General features: G+C 41.9%; 1 protein-coding gene across 2 annotated transcripts; it reads right to left on the bottom strand.

Moving 5' to 3' along the window:
* Positions 1 to 3,782: 3,782 nt before the first annotated feature.
* On the bottom strand, positions 3,783 to 23,847 carry LOC147886478 (small acidic-like protein). Of its 2 annotated transcripts, none has more exons than XM_087395659.1 (9): positions 23,745 to 23,845; positions 23,629 to 23,671; positions 23,458 to 23,540; positions 23,292 to 23,330; positions 23,061 to 23,113; positions 22,869 to 22,932; positions 11,791 to 11,833; positions 11,665 to 11,712; positions 3,783 to 4,242 (listed from the first exon to the last, which is right to left on the bottom strand). In XM_087395659.1, the coding sequence occupies exons 1-9, from the start codon at positions 23,798 to 23,800 to the stop codon at positions 3,988 to 3,990; spliced, it is 684 nt and encodes a 227-aa protein (XP_087251785.1). In that variant the 5' UTR covers positions 23,801 to 23,845; the 3' UTR covers positions 3,783 to 3,987. The 2 variants fall into 2 exon arrangements, with proteins under 2 accessions (XP_087251785.1, XP_087251786.1); XM_087395660.1 differs by having other exon boundaries at positions 4,114 to 4,242; positions 11,634 to 11,712; positions 23,745 to 23,847.
* Between the last annotated feature and the right edge of the window lie 1,446 nt (positions 23,848 to 25,293).

Below are 25,293 nucleotides of genomic sequence, written 5' to 3'. Positions count from 1 at the left end.
ATATGTCTCATCATAATCTTTTCCATACTATTGTGTAAAACCTTGTGCATACTAGTTTGGCTTTGTGTCTTTCAATGCTTCCATTTGGATTGTACTTGACTTTGTAAACCTATGTGTTTGAAATTTCCTTCAATTCATCTTTGCTACCTACTGTTGCTGCTAATGCATATGTCTCATCAGAGTCTTGCCCATACTATTGTGTAAAACCTTTTGCAAACTAGCCTAGCTTTGTATCTTTCAATGCTTCCATTTGGATCATATTGGACTTTGTAAAACCACTTGTTTGAAATTGCTTTCTTTCCTGGCAGCAAGTCACATAAATCTCTAAGTGTTGTTTTTGTACAAGCACCCATTTCTTCATTCATAGCAATCTACCATTTTGTCCTATCACAAACAGCATCCTCAAAGTACACTGGATCTTATATAGTCATGATGGTACTATCATAAGAGCATAAATTGTGCTTTCAACTTAAATTTCTTTGCTTTTCTAAGCATATGCCAACCAGATGGTGTTCTCCTTTCTCTTGTATATTGTCTAAGTTGTTTCTATTTTTGGAATTCTTTGGATCAAATCTCAAAAGATATATCTTAGTATTTGAAACAAAGAAAGAAACCAATAATAAAATAGTGTCATCATAGAGGTTGAATCATGAATAACAAAACGGTTCCACAAACATGTAGCAAACTAAGAAATATGAACTTTCACATCCTACAATATAGTAAGTCTATGCACCTAGACATAGAAGTTAGATGCACAATCACATACAAGCTTTCCACATAAAAACATGGTAGATGCATAAATAATCCTCATTGAATTTAAAATACACAGAAATATCAGGCACTAAATTCAACAAAGACACAATACACAGGTTGATAGGTGATCAAATTGAAATGTCAACTTTAGGTTATACAAGACACCAATCAACTACAAGCATACAGGCCTCCACATCTGATCCAAAATTTCAGCAAAACAGAGCACCGCAAGGTGTAATTGGAGTTTTACCATGTCGTCTATAGGATACCAAGCAAGATGCATCTGACGAATGCATGCACATCGGGTGGTGCAATTTATTGGTCCAAAGATACCGTGCGGTATTTTGTGAGAAGGCATGGTATGTCCAGGCGAGATCTATAAAAGGGGGGATCCCACCATTTTTCCAAGTTTTTTACCAACTCCCATTTGACGCCTTCACCATCAAACGCCTTCACCGCCTCCTTTTTTGTGAGTTTTCTACTTTTTCTTAAAAAGCCGAGGCCGGGTGAGGGCTCACTTTGGTTGGCCGGATTCACCTTGCCGTAGCTGAGAGAAAGAAATCAAGACAACAGAGAGAGAGAGAGAGAGAGAGAGAGAGAGAGAGAGATGTGTGTATGTTTTCTTGCTTTTGTGTGTGCATGCATGTGTGATGTGTTTATCACATAGGGCCGGTTGATGACTCACTTTAGCCGGTCAGATTCATATCGCCCCGAGTGATGTGTTTTATGTAGTATGATGATCAAAGCCAGGTGATGGCTTTCTTTGTCCATCCGTATTGACCTTGCTTTGTTCTAGTATTATATACCTATATATATCATATATAGGTGATAGTAGAGCCGGTTGTTGTCTGGATGATGGCTCGCTTTGGCTGGTCGAATTCATTTATGATGATTCATATGGTGTTCATAAACACCATTTAAAAAGATGAAAAGTATATATAATTGATAACCATGGATTTGCAATCACATTGGACCGAATCGTAAACTTGGCCAAGTAAGGACAAACGTGAGAAATCTATAGGAGGAGGAATCCAAGATTTGTAGGTGATGTCAAATCAAGTGATAATGACAAAAAACTTATCTTGCATTTTCGATCTTTAGACTAACACAGTTCATTGTAAAAGGAAAACTTTACATATTACATGGATTGCTCATTGCCAAGACATGAAAACTTAACAGTCCATTGATGCATGATTGAAAAACATGGTTCTAGAAAAATACTTGATTTATAGTCGACTCCCTTGGAGAGAATGACCCTAGTGCCATTTCTCCATAATCCATTGGGGAGAATGCTACTAGAGACATTCAAGTTGTATTAGGAGCTATTCCTTACAAGGGGTTATGGAAAATGTAACATTGCCTTTACTATGTTCACATAACGTTCAATCAAACATCATACACAACAATTATGCATCAAGCTACACAACTGGTAGGAAAGTAATAATTCTGATTAGTAATGAATGTATAAAAAAACACAATGTCTTTAATCAAAACTCATAGTCTGACAAATGGCTCCTCTCCTGCACGTATATCATCTACGACTTCAACACAAATGTCCCCATATTTTGCAATATCTATTTCCATCATGGAGTCAAACCCAGGTGGAATACCTGGGAAAAATACATTTATCTTTTCATTTGTATCTCTATTGATGTGTATAAACACTGTCACATTGCCATACCAAACATCACCAACAATGTGCACCGTATCCTTCATAGGAACAACAAGGTCCTCTTGGATGAGCCTTGGATGAACCCTACACAATTCTTTTCGATCTCCATATGAGTACTTGTCACCTCCACAATGGAGAATGTTAGTCTCTCTCTTGAGGAAATTATACACGAATAAGCCTAGGCTTGCACTTGTAGTGATTGACCCTTGCACCTCAAAAGCCACACCTTTAATTCAAAACACCATGTTTATAGGAATTTTTTTCCTAAGCGGATCACATTCTACTATATACCTTCTCAAGCATTATTTAAATGTATATCTCTCTACATGACAAAAGAAAAGTCTAATTAGCTTCAAAAACCATCATGGTCACTTGAGATTTAATAAAAAGAAAAATGTGACATTTTTACCTTAATGAAAAATATCATTTAATAGCCAATTTATGTAGGCCTTAGCAATGTGTTCCTTGATATACAAACCTTTGTACCCTAGGTCTATACTAGCTAATTGAGAAGCTTGCATAGCATTCATTCTAGAGAGGAGTGGATCATCATTTCTTAACATTTTTATTTGTGATGCATTGAGTTCAAGCACATGACCACCACCAACAAGGCTTAGCCTAGGGGATGCATCCTCAAATTCTATCTTATCACATATTGCCCTCTCTCTTAGTTGGCTTGCAAGAGAAAGATTTCCTATTTTGTATTCCATTCTTGACCTTTGATTACTTTCCTTGCACCATTAATTAAGAACTTCTTGGATGTCTACCATAAGCAATTATATCAACGGTTGAACCAAAGTAGTTTCACAAAGTAACGGATTATTTAATTATTCCATCCACTCATGAGAGCATGATCAAGAAGCACTCACATCCTTTAAACTTTATGGCTTCTCCACTAGTAAGCACCAAACATGGATCAAAGGATAGAAAATAGAGATTTATATTTTCCCTTAACCCCTGAAAAGAAATGGCTTTCACAACCTCCCTACTCGGGGAGAATCACGAAGATCTTTGGCTAATTATGAGATTCATTTGTCGACCCTGTCCATTCTTTAGTGGGAATCTCTCTCTCTCTCTCTCTCTCTCTCTCTCTCTCTCCCCCAAAAATTTGAAGGTACAGCAAATAAGCATTGCATGCACTTTGACTCCAATCAGATCAATCACATCAATAGTAAGCAAATGGACACAAAGCTACAACATATATCTAGTTAATTCAATTCCAATGAAGTAAGACTCAGCAAGACACTTCAAGTCCCTACAAACCATAAGATCCAAGCACAGCACATACGTTACCGCCTCATGGAAGATGTATCCTCCTGAGCATGCTCAAAGTATATTTCCATATACCGAAATGAGAAGAGAGAAGAAAAAGCTAGCCAATAATTTTACAAACATTTTATTCAAATCAAGATTGCAAATGCCTGAGTTTGGGACAGCCTTGTAGAAAAGGAAATTAAGATCTTTCAGACTACATTTCCATCGGAAAATTCAAGCCTTTTTACCACATTCTCGCAAGAGTCCACGACGCTCCGTATAATCAACCAAATGAGACGTCTATAAGATCAAGCCTCCTCTCTGCTCACAGAGAGCTTCTGCAAGTCGGATCCATCCCACAAGCTCTCTCTTTCCTTTTTGCAACAAAGGTCCTCACTAGGATCCTGACATGCATCGCTCTCTCCTTCAGAGCAACTCGAACCCAACTCTTCAACTTCCTCAAACTCACTGTCTTCTTCTGTCTCTTCATCAGCTTCATGTTTCCCTGTGTTTGTCTCTAATTTTGCTTCCTGTACACCTCCCTTGGGTAAACCGCGGTTCATCTGGAAATGTTAATTGATTAATTTCAGTGGTCTTGATACTAATGATGTGGCAATGAGAAAAAGGAAGGTTTGCAGTGTGAGTACACATGTCATACCTGCACAGGGCCCACAGATACATGGTGCGGGTGCGAGGGCAGGTGTGTGGGCATGTGCATTTACAGCATTCACTGTGTACAGTTAGCTAGCAGCTTCCTTACAATATCATACTCATAAATACATGCAGAGGACCTACAGATACATGGTGCCGCTGCAGGTGTGTGGGCACGTGCATTTATGGCATTCACTGTGTACAGTTATCTCGCAGCTTCCTTACAAGACCATACAAATAATTTACACTTTCTGTTCAAGAGTGGAAGTGATCTATTTGAGTCCCTGAAATGCAAGAGACATCTCCAAAGTCTAATGCTTTTTTTCCTAGCCTCTACTTAATCTCCCACTGAAGCAGATTTAGCCTCCTACCTCAGGTTTTCTGGTTGTATATTGCCACACAAGACATTTCCATAGCTTGATGTTTCAAACTTGGAAACCTTTCCTGCTAGAATTACAATTGTAAAATGAATGAGGTGCAGAGTCTAGACTTTATGTGCATGCAAGCATCCAGGATTTGCATGTTGCTTGCTTGCGCATGCCATAGTTTTTCCACAACTAATAATTGATAGTTTTTTTTTTTTTTGGGGGGGGGGGGGGGCGCGCAAGCATGCAGGCGGGGGGGTAGCGCATGTGTGTTCATTAGAATAACCAAACTAGTTAGATTACTCCTAGCTTAGCTTAACCCTACGAGTGCTTCTAGTTAGCTTGACCCTAGGGTTAGTCCACCAAAGCCCTAAAAGACAAGGCAAGCTATTTCAAGCTAAACCCAACCTATATCTAGCTGAAAAGATTGCTTTTCACATCAGTTGGAACTTGGTATGCAACTTATGTGAGGAGAGCTCCTGTGGTTAAATCACCCACATAGCTCTTTATTGCTCCAATTTCTGTACAATCGGCTCCCGTGTGTGTTGTCGGCTCTAATTTCAGTATTTATACCTAGGTGAATCCAAGAACAATCCCAAACTCATCCTCTAAAAACACAACATAGTGCAGTTTCAATCTCACGATAGTCACTCATAAGATTGAAAACCATAAACTCCATCACGCATAGCAAGGACTAGCTACTATGACATCCCCACTGCCGTCATCAACGCCCAACAGCGGGTGTAGACCATAGTATAAAAATATGCTCTCACACATACAAATCCACACGCCCACACATACTTGAGCATCCATTTATACAAAGTCTTCATACTGAGTTTCTATCGGCACTTCGGAGGTGAAGGGAAAACTCAGCCATGACGAAGGCCAGCACTAAAGGAGAAGGCTAATAAAAAAGTAGTCCAAATCTCTTCATTCAAGCTACAACTGCTTGTGAAGTCTAAACGATTTCATTATAGTCTCTCCCAAACGAGCATCTAAATCTAGCTGATAGGGCAACACACCATTTAAGATAGAAAGAATTATCGCACTACCAGCAGGCCGCAACTTGGACGAAAACTTCAAAAGGTGAAATTTGCATGTCCGCTAATACCGTGCGTGCTGTCTGCTCTAATTTCAGTGTTGTCTGCTCCAATGGTGCCTACAGCAGACATCTATCCCTACCCATGTGAATCGTTGACTTCATGAATGTTCCCTTTGGCAATTTTCCAATTCAGCCTGCTACAGGATTCCTTACCTGGAATTATGATTTGATCGTAGGGCTCTGGTTCATCATCAATTCAACTGGCCAGAAGTTGACAGCACCTGAAGATCCTACTTGTTCAGTTGCTCACAGATTGTGCCCAGAAAGCTCAGTGTTCGCTTACTCTCCATCTCCTAGTTCCGTGCACTTTGTCTAGGAAATTGTGACTTGGGTTTTGATAACTTTTCCTGACTCATCACTGAAGTAGCATCTGGCCTCAAGCCTCCTAACTCTTTACTGATGATCCTAGAATGCCTCTCAAAGCAGGAAAAAATCCATCTGGAATGAGTCCTACATACCATTGACTTCTTTCGGTGATGCCAAGCGAACGTTCCCTCACACAAGGTGCACTTCCATGAAAAGTGTCCCAAACGTGCTTGCACATCCACTTCCTTGTCCCACATCACCATAGGACTCCTCCACATGCACCTGTTTCCAGACTCGGTCTTTCACACACCCATTCTCACACTTGTAAAGCAAAAATAGAGCATAAAAGCTATGCCTATGCTTGTACGCAGCTCCAACCAGTTATTGAAGGTTGTATGCGGCTCCAAGAAAAGGTTGTTGCACGTGGGCACAAAGCTTCAACGGCATGCATCCTGGCAGTCGCCCTTGTTAGTGAGGATGTGAGCAACGTTGTTGTGGACAAGGGGAAATGCTTAGTGGCTAGCTTGAGCGTATGTGACAACCAACACAAATGAGGCTGTGGCTAGAGCACGAGCACACTTGTAGAAGAGTGATGCCCAACATAAGCGTATGATCAATGCAGAAGCATGAGCGAAATAGATGGCTGGAGCATCGTCTTGAGCAAAGGTTAGCAATGAGAGAAGGCCTCAAGCAAAAGGCTTGAGTAGAAAAGTTTGTTGAGTGGAAGGCTTGAGTCTCTAGTGAAAATGTGCCATGAGCATAGATCATGGCAAAGAAATAGCTTGGTAGAGAGAAGCTCGGATGAGAGTGTGAGCAAAGCAAAGCTGACCCTGTTGGAAAGGTCACCTCCCCATCTGTAAGCCCCCATATGAGGAGAGCAAGGGGGAGGGAGACCTAGGGCAAGATATGCCCAAAGAAGACAGAGAGAGGGGGCTGCCACATGGGCAGCACCTTACAGCAAACAGAGGCTCCATCAAGTGGAGCTAATGTGCAGGAAAGATGATGGGGCATCTGGCCCTGGATTTGGCCTGGCAGAAGGCAATTGGAGAGCAGCAAGATGGCGCTGAGGGATGGCGACACATGGCGGGGTGCTGCAGCAGCAAAGGCACACACGTGTGGGCACAACAGGGTGCCAGAAAGGGGCACAACAGGACGGGGCAGACCAGCAGAGAGAGTCGGGTATAGGAAGAGGCTGGTTGGGCTGGTTGGAGCCAGCCAACCAGGCCTTATATAGGGCAGACCAAGGGGGCTGGGACCCTGCCTTGAAGTGAGGGCTAAAGCCCTAGAAGTGGGGCCTAAGGCCCCGTTTTGAGAGCCCTAAAGGGCTGGACCTGCAGCAGACTGGTTGGCCAGTCTGGTCGGCCAGAATGATGCTGACTGGTTGGTTTTTTGCAGCAGACCCTTGTCCTATAAAAGGGGGCCATTCAGCCCTCAAAAATCATCACCTGGAGCAGCAGACAAGCCCCATCAGAAAGGAGCAGCAGGGAGCTTGTCTTAGGCCTAACCACTGGAGGAGAAGAGAGCATACAGTAGCTGCAGACTTAGCTGAGGGTGCTGCCCACCTAGGCTGGTGCAAAGACAGCAAGGTGGAAGGGATCTGGATGGAGAGTCTACATACGCTCGATGTGGAGCACACGGGCTCGAGTCTAGAGATATTCGACAGATAGTAGAAGTACCTTGTGGTAAGATCAAAGAACCACACTCTAGTGGGACTTTGGATCTATCTCTCTTTGGTATTGTGTCCATAGCTTTGGACGATTCTTTTGGTAGCTTCTATATCTCGCTGGATCATTGTCTATTGATGAGTCTACACATCTATGTGATGCACATTAAGTAAAGAAGTTTGCCGTTCCAACCCTAACACACACACTAAATGAACTCCTAGGCTATTCTATCAGTCTTCCGCTGTGCATACCCTTTGTTGGTCGATTTCTAACATGGTATTAGAGCCCAAGTAGGAGGCTCACAGGTGTGGGAGCCTGAAGACAAAGACTTTGCTGAAGGGTGACCCTGATTCAGAAGCTCTTGGGGATCGACTTCCATGACTGGAGAACAGTGCCCATGCTTCTGGTCTACGGAAGGTTGAGTTTGTTCGACTGTGCTGTGTGGTTAAGTAGCAGAGCTGTTGAAGGTATGAAATGGGCTTGTTTTGTCATTCTATCCACCACAACAAAGATGTTGTCCCATCCCCTCTCTATAGAAGGCAATTCTATGATGAAATCCATTGCTATGTGCGTCCATTTGCCCTTTGGGATGGGTAATGGCTGCAAGAGACCTGCGGGTAATTTGTTGTCCACTTTATTCTGTTGGCAAGGCAAGCATTCAGCCACGTATTTAACCACATCTCTCCACATGCCTTTCTAAGTAAAGCTCTGCTTGATTCTTTCATATATTTTAGTGATCCCCACATGTCCAGCCATGGGAGAAGAGTGCATTTCTTGATGATTCTAGCACTAAATAAATCTTGTCTTGGCACCACAACAGCAAATTATGCAATTTGAAATCCGGATGACCCTGACTAGAAGGCTTCTGCAAATCTGAAAATATGGGAGCTGCTTTAGAATTCTGCATATACTCTTCCTGAATGCCATGAATCCACTCCTGATATATGGTAGAGATAGCATACAAATTGCAAGCCCATATCCTGGACAAGGCATCTGCAACCACATTTTCCTTCCCTTTTCTGTACTCAATGTCAAAATCATAGGATTGGACTGCAGCCAACCACACTTCTGCTTATATGACAAATTTGGCTGGGTGAGGAAGAATCTGAGTGTCCTATGATCTGTTTTCACCTTAATTTTACTTCCATACAGATAGTGGTGCCAAGATAGCCAGCATCTCCTAATCATAAACATGAAAATTGAGTTCTTTAGCACCCCGTGTTCTTGCCTTAGAATAGCCCCCAATCCTTTGCCACTGGCATCTGCCTCCACAATGAAAGGATACGAAAAATCAGGGCATACCAAGACAGATGCATGAGTGAGAAAATTTGAGGTCTTCAAAGCTGCGTTGTGCTTCCTTTAACCACCCAAAAGCATCATTCTTCAAGAGATCACTAAGAGGAGCTGCCCTCTTGGCAAATTTGCGAATAAAGCACCTGTAGAAAGAAGCAATACCTAAAAATCCTCTCAACCAACTGGGTGGGGTTTTGTGGTTGTGGCCAATCTTTGATGCATTTCACCTTTGCAAGATCCACCCGAATGCCACGTCTACTCACAATATGCCCTAGGTACTCAACCTCCTTTGCCATAAAAGTGCATTTGCTGGCTCTTGCATAAAGCTGGTGCATCCTCAAAATTTCCAACACTTGCTTCACATGCTTAATGTACTCTTGTCTATCCTTGTTGTAAATGAGGATATCATCAAAGAAAACCAGCTTGCATCTGAAAAGAAGTGGCTGCAATATCTTGTTCATTAGGTGGCCGGTGCATTGGTCAATCCAAAAGGCATCACCTTGAATTGATACAAGGCCTATTCTGTGCGGAAGGCCGTCTTGTGCTCATCTCCTTTCACCCTGATTTGATGGTAACCAGACCTCAAATCTATCTTCATGAAAAACTGAGCATCCTTGAGTTCATCCAACAGGTCATCTATCTTGGGGATTGGAAACCTGTTCTTGATAGTGGCCTTATTTAGATCCCTGTAATCAATGCACATGCGGTATGATCCATCCTTCTTCTTCACCAGAAGCAACAGAGAGGCAAAAGGAGAAGTGCTATGAGAGATGAAGTTCTTCTCAAGCAATTCATGCACCTGCACTCCCACTTCCTCCCGCTCAACCTTAGAGAGACGGTATGGGGCTTTGTTTATGGGCTTACTGCTAGGCTCTAGAACAATGGCATGATCCACATCCCTCTTGGGAGGCAATTGGGATGGTGTATCAGTAAATCCATCAGTAAACTCCGATAGCAACTGCTGCATATCACAATCCTCAACACAGGGAATGCTACCCCCCTGAGATACTGACACATTCAATGCGTAGAGGGCATGCTCCTTCCTGAGCTCTCTCCCTAACTGCCTTGCTGAAATGACCTACAATTTAGGAGTGGCAATGCCATGCAATGCTACAGTTCTACCCTTGTGGACAACGTTGAGTGATAGGGCATTTAAATCCATGCTGATTTTACCCAAAGATTTCAGCCAAACGCAGCCCAGGACAGCATCAATTGGGCCCATATCAGTGCCAAGAGATTGCCAATCCTCAAAGAGCTTGATCCTTGCATCTTGGAAACAAAATTTACGGACCAAATCCTGTCCATTTGCCACCTCTACTCTCAGCCCATGATCAATCTCAGTAGCAATCATAGGAAGAGGGAGAAGGAGAGAGAAGTGTGGAAAGGGGGAAGAGGGAGAGGAAGAGAGAGATTGGGAGAGAAGGGAGAAGGGAGAAGGAAGAGAGATTGGGAGAGATTGGGAGAAGGAAGAGAGAGAGATAGAGAGAGATTGGGAGAGAGAGAGTGTAGAGAGCACGGAGGAGGAAGGAGGTGGGAGTAGATAGGATTCGATGTCACATCAAATGTACATAGTAGGGGGTGGATGGGGACTTACATAGTCCCTCCACATTTTCCACCTCAAAGACCTCTAACTTGGCCCTTTTTCCCCTTCATTACATTCAGCATTCAGATTTTTCTTAATGGGCTGAATCATACATTTCAGCAATACTGACTGGTAGAAATAAGCTTCCAAAGTTGCTGGATCAAGAGCTGTACCCGTAAAATTTCTGTTTTTCCTCTCTCAAATCCTTGAGATTCCCTTCCATTATATGTAGTTGATCTCTATTTTTTGTAAATATGTTTTATTGTGTCTCCCTTCTTGGTGGCTAACTGTACATCTGTGCACGTGCTCCTCCATTTCATGGGCATGTTTAATCACCTTTTGCTGATGTATTTGTGACTTGCATTTCCCAAGGCCTGCACATTGTCTCATTACTGCATTTATTCAGAGGCATTGCTTTCCATCAGTGTATCATTTTCAGCGTCCAGTTGGTCAAAAATTGTGTCAAGGTGTCAAGGACATGTTCTTTGCGATGTTCGCAAAAGAGAGAATTACATTAAGCTATATGTTACAACAACAGCAGCATCAACAGAGACAAAGGGCTCAAGGGCGAAAATGACATCAAAACAATACACAAACAAAATCAACATCCAAAAATGGAACCAACCTAAACATTAGAAAGGAAAAAGACTTTGAGGCTCCCCGTTTTCATTTTTTATTTAATTCTCGGTGATCCTAAACATAGAAAAAGCCAAAAAAGAGTGTACATTTTTAATTACATTTATTGAATTATAGCCCTTAAATTGCTAAATTGGCACATAAAAGCACACTTAATTTTACAAAGCCACATTAGATATGTTTGAGTTGATGTGTACAAAGCCACACTATAAAAATGTGAGTGCACGTGCGCATGTGCACACGTATGTGGATGGGTGGGTGGGTCGGTCCGTGGGTGGGTGTGTGTGTGGGTGTGTGTGTGAACACAAGTCTCTATGGCTATGGACAACAAGGCTGTAGGAATTTGAAAACTCACACACAATTGCAAACTTCAATCACTGTCTTACCACGCGGAGCAAAGTTCTCTTGTCCCTTTCACGCAAAGTCTTCAAAGCCTGTTCACAATACAGCATGACATTAATATAGACCAGTCACCAATGACATCTAGTTGACACATTCATGGCTCCACTCACCTGTTCAAGCTCTCTTCGTTGCCCTTCTTCTTTATCAGCATCCCTGCAAGAATATGTCATCTTTATCATTCGGTTCCATGTAAAGAAAATTTTTAGTTCTTAGTTTGCCTACTAGTTTCACAATCTCAAGGAGATAGTGAGCAAGGGCATTGAACATGGTTTTTCATCCGTGTGCGAACGCACAACCGTGCCGTGGGCACACATGCATGCATTGGCGTGGGCACGTGCATCTCAATGTGAGTGTGAGTGTGAGTGTGAGGCTGAGGGTGAGGGTGAAGGTGACGGTGACAGTGACGGTGACGGTGACGATAAGGGTGTATGTGTGGGTGTACACGTGCCCCTGTGAGGATGCATTCATGAAAATTTTGTATGCAAGGATGTGTGCATACAACTGAGGGTTGAAGATAGAAGCCTACTACTGGTCCTTAATGAGCCAACACTTGTACTCTCATCTTAAGCCTGATAAGAGGCTTACTGTTCATGCCTATACTCTGATCCATCGTAAAGGCACAAGTGGGGGTGAAGACCCCCATAACACCCCCTGTGGTCAAACCCCCTTGCTCTAAGTAGGGTATTGAAGATAGCATGAAGCTTTTAGAGGACAAGGCACACATACAATCATTTTTGGGGGACTACCCAAGGCAGAGTACCATTATTGAGACATACACAAAACATTCATTTTATTCTAATGCAAGGGAAAAGGAACCATTCTTGACTCAACAAAGAAAACTAGAAAGCCCAAAAGTAAGGGCCATCTTTCCCAATGGAAAGATCTGCCATGACAATGAGTGCATTGTCTGGTGGGTTGTTAGGTTCTAGATCAGACTCTACCTCCACAAGATTTGCTTCTTCTTCTTCAAGCTTTTCAAGTCGTCTGAAGCATCAATAGGCGGTTTCTCATAAGAGGGACTCTTGGCCGTTTTGCTAGCAAAGTGTTTACTAGTGCTGCCCTTGCTTCTTGTGTACATTGGTCCTAGTTTAGGAGTGATGGGTGTGTTGCAACAACGATCATTGTCCATCAATACAGCAACCATTTCTTCATATTTCATCACACAAGCAACTTGAAGGACACTGCTAGGATTGTTTCGAGACTATTAAGAAGCAAAACCTTCTTATCATCATGATCAGGAGGAGCTCCAAGACAATGAGTTGTTGCACAAGGACACCTAAAGCACTGAGATGGTCCTTCAAGGAGGCCTTAATGGACATCTTATTGAATTGTTGTTTGATTTGGAATTATTTAGATCTTCTCCAAAAAGATCGTGCAGATTGTCCCATACCTCTTTTGTTGTACTATCAAGATCGATATGCTAAATATAAATGTCTTCCAAATCCATACCAATAATGGTATGAAGCTCGATCATTTTGTCATTCCATGCAATTAGCGCAGCTGCATTTCCTTCAAGCTTGGGATTTGCTCCCTTGACAAATTTTCACACTATCTTGCATAAGGATGGGGAAGTTCCATTGGTTGAGACTAATAATAAGTCTGTGAACTTAAGTGTCTTTCTCAACAACTGATGGGCAAGCATTGGATGAGACTTCACTCATGAAGTCGACAGCAAACATAAGTATTAGAAGAATCAAATCAATATTTGGACAAGCTGAATTGTTGATCTCAAGTAGACGCGTCAACATAAATATGGGCTTACAAGCAATCTTATGAAGAGAACCCTATAGGCCACGTGTGGGTATCCACGTCAACTCCATAACCAAAAACCCTAACAAAAAACGGGCCAAGCCTGCAAGCAACCCATCCAGGTCAGGCATCTGCCATAGATACAACCCATAAGGATTGGCGCTAGCAACTCACCTCCCTCCCAAAGGCTCATCCGAGCCACCCCCCTAGAGGTCTAAACTACCTGGAGAGATCTAGCCAGCCTCAGAGTCCAAACTTATGCCCCATACCACAAGCCCTTTCCCCTAGCTATTGCTCTTTGGCCAGCAGGTCCTGGTCACTCAGGATAACATACTCAAGACCCCTGATAATGAGCCCCCAGCCTATACTTATAGGCTAGGTTTCCTACTTTATTGGCTCTAGCCATATTTTTAGCTTTACTCTAAAGCAGGCATCCCTTGCTTTATGCTCAAGCCTCAACCCAATTTGGCTTACCCTGAATTGGCTAGCACTCCATTGCCAAATATAGCAGGCTAGCTCACTCCTAGTGATCTAGACCTCATCTCCTAGCTTAAGTCTATCCTTAGGTTAATCCTAACCCTAGATTAGACCCAACATTGACTCCAAATCTAATCCTAGATCCTTGCCAACTAGGCATAGGATTTAGTGAACCCTATGCTTGTGCTACGTCTAGTTGTGCTGGACATAACATTCTCCTTCCTTTAAAATAAGACTTATACTGGTTTAAGTTAAGGTGGGAAAACAAAATTCGAGCTGCAACTAATTAATAGCCGCAACTAATTTATAGCCCTCAACGTTCTATCCAAAAGTTATTAGTGGCCCATGTGCTCGTTTGCAAGTTTGAGGTCATCCGTTACCCAGCTACTTTAGGGTAACAAATAGTAGCCCATTGGGTAGGTTTGGGAACACCCACTCACCAATGGCTGATTGATGTCATCCAACATCCCAAAACCCTGTCCATAAGGTCTGTCCAGAGTTTACCCAAAAAGCTACCAAAATTCAAAGGAGTCAACTTCTCGTGTTGCTTCTCTGATAATCATGAATTCTCTCTTTGAGAACACAAAATTTATCTATGATCACACAAACATAGAGTCTAGCAGTTGTCTTGTGTTCCCATCTCGTGCTCAATCCAAGCACAAGATCAACTTACTAAGTTCCTTTACCAGCTTGCCACTATCCAAGTTAATCCTCACTTTAGGATATCAAGCATTGAAAGGTCTCATCCAAGATTCATAAAAAGTAACATGTGTGAAGATCCACACTTTTCGAAAATGCAAATGTGTGCAATGCATGCAGAATTTGAATGCCGATTGGCCCTCCAATGGGGAAGAGCGCCCTCGTGAGAGTACTTGTTTCTTTTTCGACCTACATGCAAGGTGGGAGAGAGATGACGGATGAATGCAATGTGGTAGAAAGAATGCTACGTGAGATTCACAATGAAAGGGTGATACCCTTTCATTAATGTCCCTTGAGATCACTCAAGTTCCATCTTCCCATTTACACCTACCCTTAGCCTATGACCCATGCACCTAACATTCAATGCACTCTAATGCACCCTTTTGCCCCTAGGACCTAGACACGTGTGTGCACATCTTTATTACTAATCATTGGCCAATGTTACATAGTTTTGGCGGTACTATTTACACCGCTTGATCGATCATAAATACAAACATATAACCGCACCATCAAATTGGCCCCTAACAATAATAAAGTTCTAATGACTATTAATTAACTAAATAATCATTTCTCTTGTCATGACACTCCCTCCTGCTTGAATGAGCAGAAGTCCTCTTCTGGATTATTGTTTATCTCCTCCTCTTATGTGCATTTCTCTTGTTACTTCTGCCATTGCATCGCCTCTTTGTAATCTGCGAGTATCTGTGGAAAATCTGTAAAGAACTCTTCTTCCATCCATTGTAAACACTAGCTGGCTGGTTTTTAAACTTCAGTAAATACATATATCTCTTCTTTCCACGAGTACTCTTCTCTTTATGGTACACGATCTGTTCCGGAGTAAGAACTTCAGTCCCATCTTCAAGTTCAGGTTCTTCTTGATGCTGAGTGTCCAAAAACGCAGAAGTATCGCCATGGTATCTCTTCAAATTGCTCACATGAAAGATGTTCTTCATACGCCAGTGGGCTGGTAACTTCAGCTCATACGCTCTGGATCCTTCTTCTGGATATAAAGCTGCTGAAATCTGAAATGGACCATAAAACTTCGGTGCTAGCTTGACATGTTTGGTACTTCCTCTCACTGACTTGATTCTTCTTTTATCAATCTTCAATAAAACCCAATCATCCTCCTTGTAATAAACTTCTTTTCTTTTTTTATTGGCTGCCTTGGATTGTTGAACCTGGGCCTTCTTAATATGTTCTTTTACTTGCTCAATAACCTGTGACATATCCTCAGCAAACTGGTCAGCAGCAAAAATTCGCTCCCCCAAGTGTGTTATTGGAGTGGGTAAACATTGCCCATAGATGATTTCAAATGGGGCTTTCTTGGTGGAAGTATGTACAGTGTTATTATAAGCAAACTCTAACATGGGTAAGAACTCTGGCCACCTTCTAGGTTGGTCATGGACATAAGCTCGAAGTAAAGTAATTATGGTTTGATTGGCATTCTCACTTTGTCCATCTCCTTGAGGATGGAAGGCTGTAGTAAATTTCAGTTTGGTTCCGAGATTCTCTAATAGAGCTGTCCAAAAGTTGCTAATGAAACGGCCATCATTATCGGATACAATGGATTTTGGTAACCCATGTAACTTGAAGATTTCCCTAATGAATAACCTTGCTGTTTCAGGAGCAGACAACTCTTTTTACAGGGAATAAAATGAGCTTGTTTACTCAGCCTATCTATAACAGTGAAAATCTACTCAAACTGACCAACCTTGGGGAAACCAGACACAAAATCCATTGTAATGTGTTCCCACCTTTCCGAAGGAATAGGCAAAGGCTGCAAAAGACCAGCAGTCTTACTTGTGTCAGATTTAATGCGCTGACATACGTCACATTGTTGAACAAAGGTCAAAACTTCTTTGCAAAGTTTAGGCCAATGGAAGTATCTCTCAATATTGTCAATGGTTCCTCTAATGCCTCTATGTCCAGAATATGGACTCGCATGTAACTCACTCATGACTAGATACCGAAATGTTTTGGGTACACATATGGCACGTCCCAAAAATAAGTATCCATCCACGATGGAATAAGCCTCTAAATCCCCAACCTCATTACACTGAATCTTCCCATAAATGTCAGCGAAGTCCTCATCTAAAGGATAAGCTTCAACCATTGCTCCTAATGATTTCTCCTTAATCACAGAAACGTGATTAACTTGGGGCCGTCTACTCAAAGCATCAGCTACTAAATTCTCCTTTCCTGGCTGATATTCGATATTTGGTTGCCCAAAGGATTGAATATATTCAGCCCATTTGATTTGCCTTGAAGAGACAATGGGTTGAGAAAACAAGTGCTTGATACTTTGATGGTCAGTCTTAATCTTGAAAGCAGAACCATATAAGTAATGCTTCCATAACTTTAGAGCATGAATGACTGCCAATAACTCCTTCTCATACGTGATATATTTCAATTCAGCCCCTTGAAGTTTTCTACTCTCATAAGCAATGGGATGCCCTCCTTGCATCAACACTGCCCCAATCGAGGTACCACTTGCATCCGTACATACAACAAAGAACTCTTTGTCCATGTCCGGAAGTGTTAACACTGGTGCAGTCACTAATGTTCTCTTAAGCTCCTCAAAAGCTACTTGGTGAACCTCTCCCCACTCATACAAGGAATGCTTCTTCAACAAATCTGTTAGTGGGAAAGCAAGACGTGCAAAATTCTTAATGAATCTGCGATAATAACTACACATCCCTAGGAAGGATCTCAGCTCATGTAAGTTTTTGGGTATTGGCCATTCAATTATGGCCTTGACCTTTTTAGGGTCAACCCGAATTCCCTCGGCAGACACAATGTGTCCCAAATACTCTATTTCTGTCTTGAAGAACTCACTCTTCTTGATATTTAGGAACAATCGATCCTTCCTTAGGAGCTCCCTCACCTTAGCAAGGTGATCCTTATGCTCTTCCTCATTCTGGCTGAACACTAAAATGTCATCAAAAAAGACTATGACAAATTTTCCCAAGTAGGGTCGCAAAACCCTTCTCATCAGCCTACTAAAAGTGGCTGGAGCATTAGTTAGGCCAAAAGGCATGACCAAAAACTCATAATGTCCAGTGAGAGTGCGAAAAGCAGTCTTATGTTCATGCCCAACTTTCATACGAAGTTGATGATAACCAGATTTCAAATCCAATTTGCTAAAAACTTTAGCACCTTTAAGCATATCCAATAAATCATCCACTCTTGGAATCGGATACCGGTTCTTAATCGTAAGTTTATTCAAAGCACGGTAATCTATACACATACGATATGATTCATCCTTCTTCTTAACCAATAATACAGGTGCTCCAAATGGAGAACTGCTTGGTCGAATCAGGCCTTTTTGCAACAGATCTTCAATTTGTTTTTCTACCTCCTCCATTTCTATCCTGTTCATCCTATATGGGGCTCTACATGGAGGGGAAGCTCCTGGCTCTAAGTCTATGGCATGATCATCTTCTCTCTCCATGGGCAATTCGAATGAGTCATCTCTTGAAAATCGATCCTCATAAGCTCTAAGGAACTCATTTCTCTTCCGATCTTCTTTTGAGATATGAAGATCTCGTGAATCCCGTATATACACAAGATTACAATCTATCCCTCTTTTTACCAATCTTTTCGCTTGGGTAGGAGTAATCAATGGAATTGTATACACGTCCCGATCCCCTACGATCCTTATGTTTTCATCCTTATGTACAAAGCAACAATGATGAGTATGAGGATGAATAGCAGGGTTAAAATCATACCGCCATGGTTTACCTAGTATCATGTCAACGTCTTGTAAAGGGGCTACTAGAAAATCCCTTCGATCTCTATATTTTTGTATACGAAAATGAATATTTCGTACTATGGATGTGTCTTCTTCATTGTGTCCCCTAAAAGCTCCTGAAAGCGACATGTTTTTTATAGGTTTTGGTTTAAGATGGAGTAATTTTGCCAATCTATCACTTACTAAGTCATAATTACATCCATCATCTAGGAGAACCACTATTCTCTGTCCATTCACAAATTCATACACCTTAAAAAGATCATGAGGCCCAAAGGTATTGGCTGAATGGACAGCATTCACTATTGGCTCAATAGTCACAATATTTCGAGGGTGACAAGGTAGAAGCCTCACCCTCCTGCTTGGATGCCTTGGCTTTCCCTTTTACTGAATTCGTCTTGGCAATCTTAGCCAAGAGAACGGGACACTTATGCCATACGTGCCCTGGCTTATGTTTCTTACAACCGAAACATTTTCCTTCCTTAATCAACTTCCTCTTCTCTTCGTCAGTCATAGAAGGAAATGGCACCCATCCAGGACGTGATTGGCTGTTCACATTCCTTACAAGAGCTTTACCCTTCCCTTTATTATTTTTAAACCGGTTTGGTTTCCTAAAAGTGGGTATATTATTGGTCTTAGATGATAACCCATACTCCTTATTGAAGGGTTTACGAGGATTCAATTTTCTCTCGGCTATTTCAGCCAACTTAGTGAGGTCCTTAAGCGTGGTCGGGTTAAACATTTCAACCTCGTACCTTACTTTTGGGCTTAAAGCTGCTAAATACTTCTTTCTCCTATCTTCCTCACTCTTTTCGGGTAACTCTAGAGAGAGTTTCCAAAATCTGGCTGTAAAATCTGCATTACTCTCATTATCGAACTACCTAAACCTCTCCCAACGAAAGGTTAGGTTCTCTTCATGCCTCGGTGGCATGAAAGTGGTTTTCAGTTGCTCCACAAATTTAGCCCATTCATGAATAGGCTCTTTTCCTGTTTGTGACAAGGACCACCACATTAGAGCATCCTTCTGCAGATGCAATGTGGCAAGAGCAAGCTTCTCTTGCTCGGTCTTGTCTTGATGGGCAAAGTATAGCTCAAAATGACGAATCCAATTGAGGATTTTGTCAGCCTCCCTTGCCCCATCATATTTGGGGAACTCAATTCTCTCTCGCGATTGGAATTTGGACCTCTTAGAAAGGTTACTCAACTCTTCATCCCCTAAGTTTAAAGTCCTCTTAGTCCCTAATCTTGTCATAATGGACTGCTCAATCATATTGCTAAGCTGGAAAACCAGCTTATCAACAGGAGTCTCCTCTCTTCCTCTTGCACTTGGATTAGAATCCATGTGTATTGGGTTTTGAGTTGAAGGAGTGAACTCATCACCTTGTTCTTGGCTGGTCTCATTTCTTCTTTCATTACGAAAGGAGAACTCCCTATCAGTAGGTTCTTGAAGGAGAGACTGCTGTAAATCTATTTGTGGGTTATCATACTCAAGATGTGTATAACTCTCACCTAATCCATCCTCTTCAAGAGGGGGTGAAGGTGTTCTTTCTCTCTCTCCTTGGGGTAATGGAGGAAAAGGAATAAGTTCATTGTTATATGTCCCTTCCCCTTCCATTCTTTCCTTTTATTAATACAAGAGAGAAAAATTTCTTGCTGTAATTTCAAAAAAGAAGGTTTATTTTACAGCAAACTTCAAGTGTTGTAGAGGTGGTGGTACTTATCCGACTCCCGCTTCGTTTGTGTTGAGAAGATACTTAAAATCACCTCCTTTCCCTTCTCTTTCAAGCTTTTCTTCTTGTATTTCTGCTGTAAACTGGTACGCTCCGTTTGGGCTACTTGTTTTGAGCGGATTGGAGCTCTAGATACCGTTATAGGGGGTACTTGATGGGTGGATCACTCCCTTAAAATCTTATTCCGATCCGACTTCCGGTTGTGTAGAACGGGAATCCCTTTTTCTCACGGTTTAAGGGTACATTCACATTGGGGGGGGGGGGGGGGAGAGAACACCCCGTTCGCCGTTCAAGGCCAAAATTTATCAGAAAAATCCCTTGTCTCAAAACCTCGAGATCGGTCAGTCGTGATCCTTTTCCGCCAACCTCTCTTGCGACTTCCGTCGTTCGCAACTGTCGCCCTCTTCTCGTCCCGCTCGTGGATCGTCGCAACTCTGATACCAAATGTGAAGATCCACACTTTTCGAAAATGCAAATGTGTGCAATGCATGCAGAATTTGAATGCCGATTGGCCCTCCAATGGGGAAGAGCGCCCTCGTGAGAGTACTTGTTTCTTTTTCGACCTACATGCAAGGTGGGAGAGAGATGACGGATGAATGCAATGTGGTAGAAAGAATGCTACGTGAGATTCACAATGAAAGGGTGATACCCTTTCATTAATGTCCCTTGAGATCACTCAAGTTCCATCTTCCCATTTACACCTACCCTTAGCCTATGACCCATGCACCTACCATTCAATGCACTCTAATGCACCCTTTCCCTTTCCTATTGCCCCTAGGACCTAGACACGTGTGTGCACATCTTTATTACTAATCATTGGCCAATGTTACATAGTTTTGGCGGTACTATTTACACCGCTTGATCGATCATAAATACAAACATATAACCGCACCATCAAATTGGCGCCTAACAATAATAAAGTTCTAATGACTATTAATTAACTAAATAATCATTTCTCTTGTCATGACAACATGATCAACCATACAATATTCCTTCAAAACAGCAAGTTGTCCAACCTTTTACTGATCAAGATTGTTTGCCAAATCCATGACTAATAAAATCACTCATTGGGCCTTGTTTTAAACCTACTGACCTTAGTCAATATACCTAGATGAATCCAAGAACATTCCCAAACTCATCCTCTAAAAACACAACATAGTGTAGTTTCAATCTCACGAGAGTCACTCATAAGATTGAGAACCATAAACTCCATCATGCATAGTAGGGACTAGATACTATGACATCCCCACTGACGTCATCAACGCCCAACAGTGGGTGTAGACCATAGTATAAAAGTATGCTCTTACACATACAAATCCACACACCCACACATACTTGAGCATCCATTTATACAAAGTCTTCGTACTGAGTTTCTGTCCGCACTCCGAAGGTGAAGGGCAAACTCAGCCATGACGAAGGCTAGCACTAAAGGAGAAGGCTAATCAAAAAGTAGTCCAAATCTCTTCATTCAAGCTAAGTCTAAACGATTTCATTTTAGTCTCTCCCAAACGAGCATCTAAATCTAAATCTAGCTGGTAGGGCAACGCACCATTTAAGATAGAAAGAATTATCGCAATACCAACAAGCCGCAACTTGGACGAAAACTTCACAAGGTGAAATTTGCATGTCCGCTACTGACCTTAGTCAATCCCAAGACCGTGCATCCCATACTACACAGCCCCAACCAATCTGGCTATCATTAGGGGACATGGGTCTAAACAGGTTTTAGGACCATAGAATGATTTAGGTTAGGGATACAAGTTGACCTCAATAAAAACTTGTATTTTGGATCACATATAAAATTTAGGAAATAGCACAAAAGTTTCCATTCACAAGAGAAGCACATCAGAAACTCAATACAATATATATTTGTGGCATATAAAGATAGACAATTACAAAATAAGAGCAGCCACTCTATGCTCTATTCCACCCAATAAGGATCAAAGTGGTGGTTTACATCAAGGTCCAATCCACCTATGGTACCAATACAAAATTTGTGGATGGATATATATAGAAGACCTCATGGATTTACAATTCAATATATGTAGAATACTCTGTTTTCTGCACTATAACCTGTTGCATAGATTTCAAGAAAGCCTTCAACACAATGCCACATAAGACATTATGGGAAAGACTGGAAAAGCTCAAAGTTCCTCAAGAACTCAGAGAAACCACATACCAGCTCTATGAGTATGTACTGGCTGAGTTAGCACAGCCACTAGTGGATGGGTCGTGCTCCAAGGGGAAAGCTGTAATAAGGAGTGACATAGGGGTTAAACAAGGCTGCCTGCTCTCACCGACACTCATTGGTCTTTTTATCGATGAGTTGGAAGAGTGGATGTGAATGCACAGCAAGGAAGGGGTTCAAATTGCAAGGTACGCCTTGTTAATGCTTATCTACATCAGAGAAGGCTATGGGGACCATAGAGGTCTAAAACATCTGCTGGAGCAGCCGGCCAAAAAGCTAGGAAGCTACTTGAAAGAGATTTTGGAACATCACAATAAGGTACTGGGTCTAGCACACAAGCTAACCCAACAAGTACTCAATACATGACAAGTTTGTAATATTTTCTCCCACAGGATGTAAGGGATCACTATTAGTTGATAGTGATTGCCAGTCCCATAGATCCTGAAGGGTCCAGCGGACTTATAAATAAAGCTTGTGTTGCACTCTGAATATTTGCTCTGTTTAGCACTATTTTTTTTTTTTCTTTTTCAGTAGAACATAGCATGCACGACCAAACTGTAACCAGGGAGGTTAAATTCAAATTCCTAAAAGGCTAACCTTCCGACTATTATCTCTGAAGGTTGACAGCATTTGGCACAAACGTTTCTTTCCCTCGCACAACCTGCAAGTTAGCAACCTGTTTGTGAACGTACTCTTGCTGAATTTGAGCGTTCCTTTAAAACATACCTCTTCTTTCAAATCAAAATTCCCATGCATGAACAGACAACACCTTGAAAGTGGAAATCGGACCTGAGCACAAGGCATGGTAAGCCTGGCGAACTGCTCTTTTGCTGCACTGATTACTGTGTGAACAGGACCATCAGTCGTAATTTGCATCAGTTCTTCAAAGAAAAATTAACTTAACAAGTCTTTTTCTTTGAAAAAAAAAAATTGAACCTAACAAGATTTCACCAAATGTGGAAAGGTGCTGTACTAGCAATATTGAGACCCGTCTTTTCAGACCACAAGGATAGTAAGTACCATTTTGTCGGTTCTACTAACGCCTTGTACTTGCCATACCTGAGACGTAGATTCGGAAAAGCGCGTCAGTTGAGGGAAAATAGACTCTGAAACAGCAGCACTAACGACCTAAACTCAAAACTTTACATGATGAGCAAAGACTGGAGATGTGGGCATTATTGAATACTTTCGGCGCCATTCGATTTGAGCCTTGCAACGAGGGCAAACCCCGGTGATGGGGGGGTATGGATGCAGTTTCCCACCAAGTTCCTGATCAAAAGCGACGGATATTTGTGAGGTAAAGGAGCCAAATGAGCTATGGATCAGATGGAGCTTGGAGATATGAATGAGCAGGTACCTTATCCTTCTTCTTGATACCAGCGTTGGCCTTCCAAACGGATCTGAGAAGTGGGAATTCTTGAGGGTTCAGATGTAAATGAGCGAGAAAAAGTAAAGTGCAAAAGGAGTCCATACCTGTTTTGATGCTTTGGGGCACCTTTGGTAAGGCCTCCTGCCTTGCTACTAGACATCCCCTCTTCTTACAACCCTGATCTTCCAAAGAATTTGTTTATTGATCACGAGTCGTTATATATCACTTGGAGAGACTTGGACGCTCTCAGCAAAAGTTATTTCATAGTAAGTTTTTTTTTCGCGCTGACTGCTGAGCTGGCATTGCGAAAAGCACGCCCCCATGAAAGCTCGGAATTCCAATAGGGAGATGCTGAGCTGGCATTGCGAATAGCACACCGCCATGAAAGCTCTGTGATTCCAGCTTGTGAGTAATGAGAACCTCACATGTTTTTTCAGCCAATCGGGCAGAAGCTTGAAGTCTGTGCACCAATCGTAGGGCTTGGGCATTGGAATGCTGGGCTTGAATTGGCAAAATCCACAAAGCCATGAGTGGGGTGGATGCGTAGGAGGGAAAAAATTGAGTGTTCAAATTATTAATATTTTAAGGGCAATCTACTTTTTTATAAGGTGTTGTAAGTTATCAGATTTTCTTCTATAGCATCCATTGTAGAAAGGCCAAAAATGACTTCCAAGAGACCATGTGGCCTTCCCCATTTATAAACAAAAGGGCCTTTTGAGATTGGTTTTCTTCACTTAACTTAGTTTTTCTCCCTTTCAACACAAAATTTACCTTTTTTCAAGAATGTTATTGGAATAAGAATATGAAAATACCATGAGATGATTAAACCTTTATAGATAAGTTTATTTCACATGTGAAAAGGTTAGTACTTTAATATTCTCGTTTGTACTCCTTGATTTTTCAAATCATCCTTCTTGGGCAGCTTTTGGTCCTTTTACATTACCTTGAAGTTTTCGAGTTGTGAAGGGTAGAGCAACTACTCTACCCCACTGGAATCCCACTCAAGTATAAAGAACGCTTAGACAATGCTTGGTGCCCACCCATGCGAGAAAAGGAGTGGGTGATGATAGCTTGCAGACTAAGCAGACGTAAAAAAGAAAAACTCACAAGAATTGACAAGTTTGTAGGTGGGCGACATTTTTTCAGCTCCAGGCACAATCGACACTTTGTCAAGATGTATTGGGGAATAAGCAGGGGGTGGTGGCTACCCAAGGTCTGGGGTGCTCCCCAAAATGCACCACAAATCACCGAGGCCCAAGTGATGACCACGTTAGGGCACACCCCTACTACCTAAACTTGGGTGTCCAGTGCGTAAACTATGTAACTTTCATCTCGTTTGCATAGTGACAGATCTCCCATTACACGTGGATAATGCTTGAAGACCAGTGGATTTGCTATCTTGTTGAGAGATACACTTACTCACTATCCTTTGAGTAGGATGTTGAAGGATGCACTTGGAGGCTCTCCTTCGAGACCAAACTGCTACTTATAGCAAAGTTTTCAGGAGCTTGGCTCTTGTATCTCTTTTGGATTATCTTCTTATGAGAATGTACGCAACAATAGCCTGGGTTATTGGGAACCTTTGACTATATTTTGCTTTAGATTACCCAAGGGTGTGATAGCCAGTCTTGTTTTCCTAGTATACTTGTTTGG

The sequence above is a fragment of the Dipteris shenzhenensis genome, chromosome 24 (assembly GCF_047967505.1).
Source record: "Dipteris shenzhenensis isolate YYH24624 ecotype China chromosome 24, Dip_SZ_1.0, whole genome shotgun sequence".
Taxonomy (NCBI): Eukaryota; Viridiplantae; Streptophyta; class Polypodiopsida; order Gleicheniales; family Dipteridaceae; genus Dipteris; species Dipteris shenzhenensis.
Note: the sequence above shows the minus strand (reverse complement) of the source record. Positions and strands in the feature narration are given on the sequence as shown.

What these genes read in the sequence shown, in the direction of transcription:
- LOC147886478 (XM_087395659.1), bottom strand. Translation starts at nt 23,800, where the DNA reads ATGTCTAGTAGCAAGGCAGGAGGCCTTACCAAAGGTGCCCCAAAGCAT. An exon ending in GCCCCAAAGCATCAAAACAG is followed by an intron (nt 23,672 to 23,744) that starts GTATGGACTCCT and finishes CCCACTTCTCAG; the next exon opens with ATCCGTTTGGAAGGCCAACG. An exon ending in CAAATCGAATGGCGCCGAAA is followed by an intron (nt 23,331 to 23,457) that starts GTATTCAATAAT and finishes TCTACGTCTCAG; the next exon opens with GTATGGCAAGTACAAGGCGT.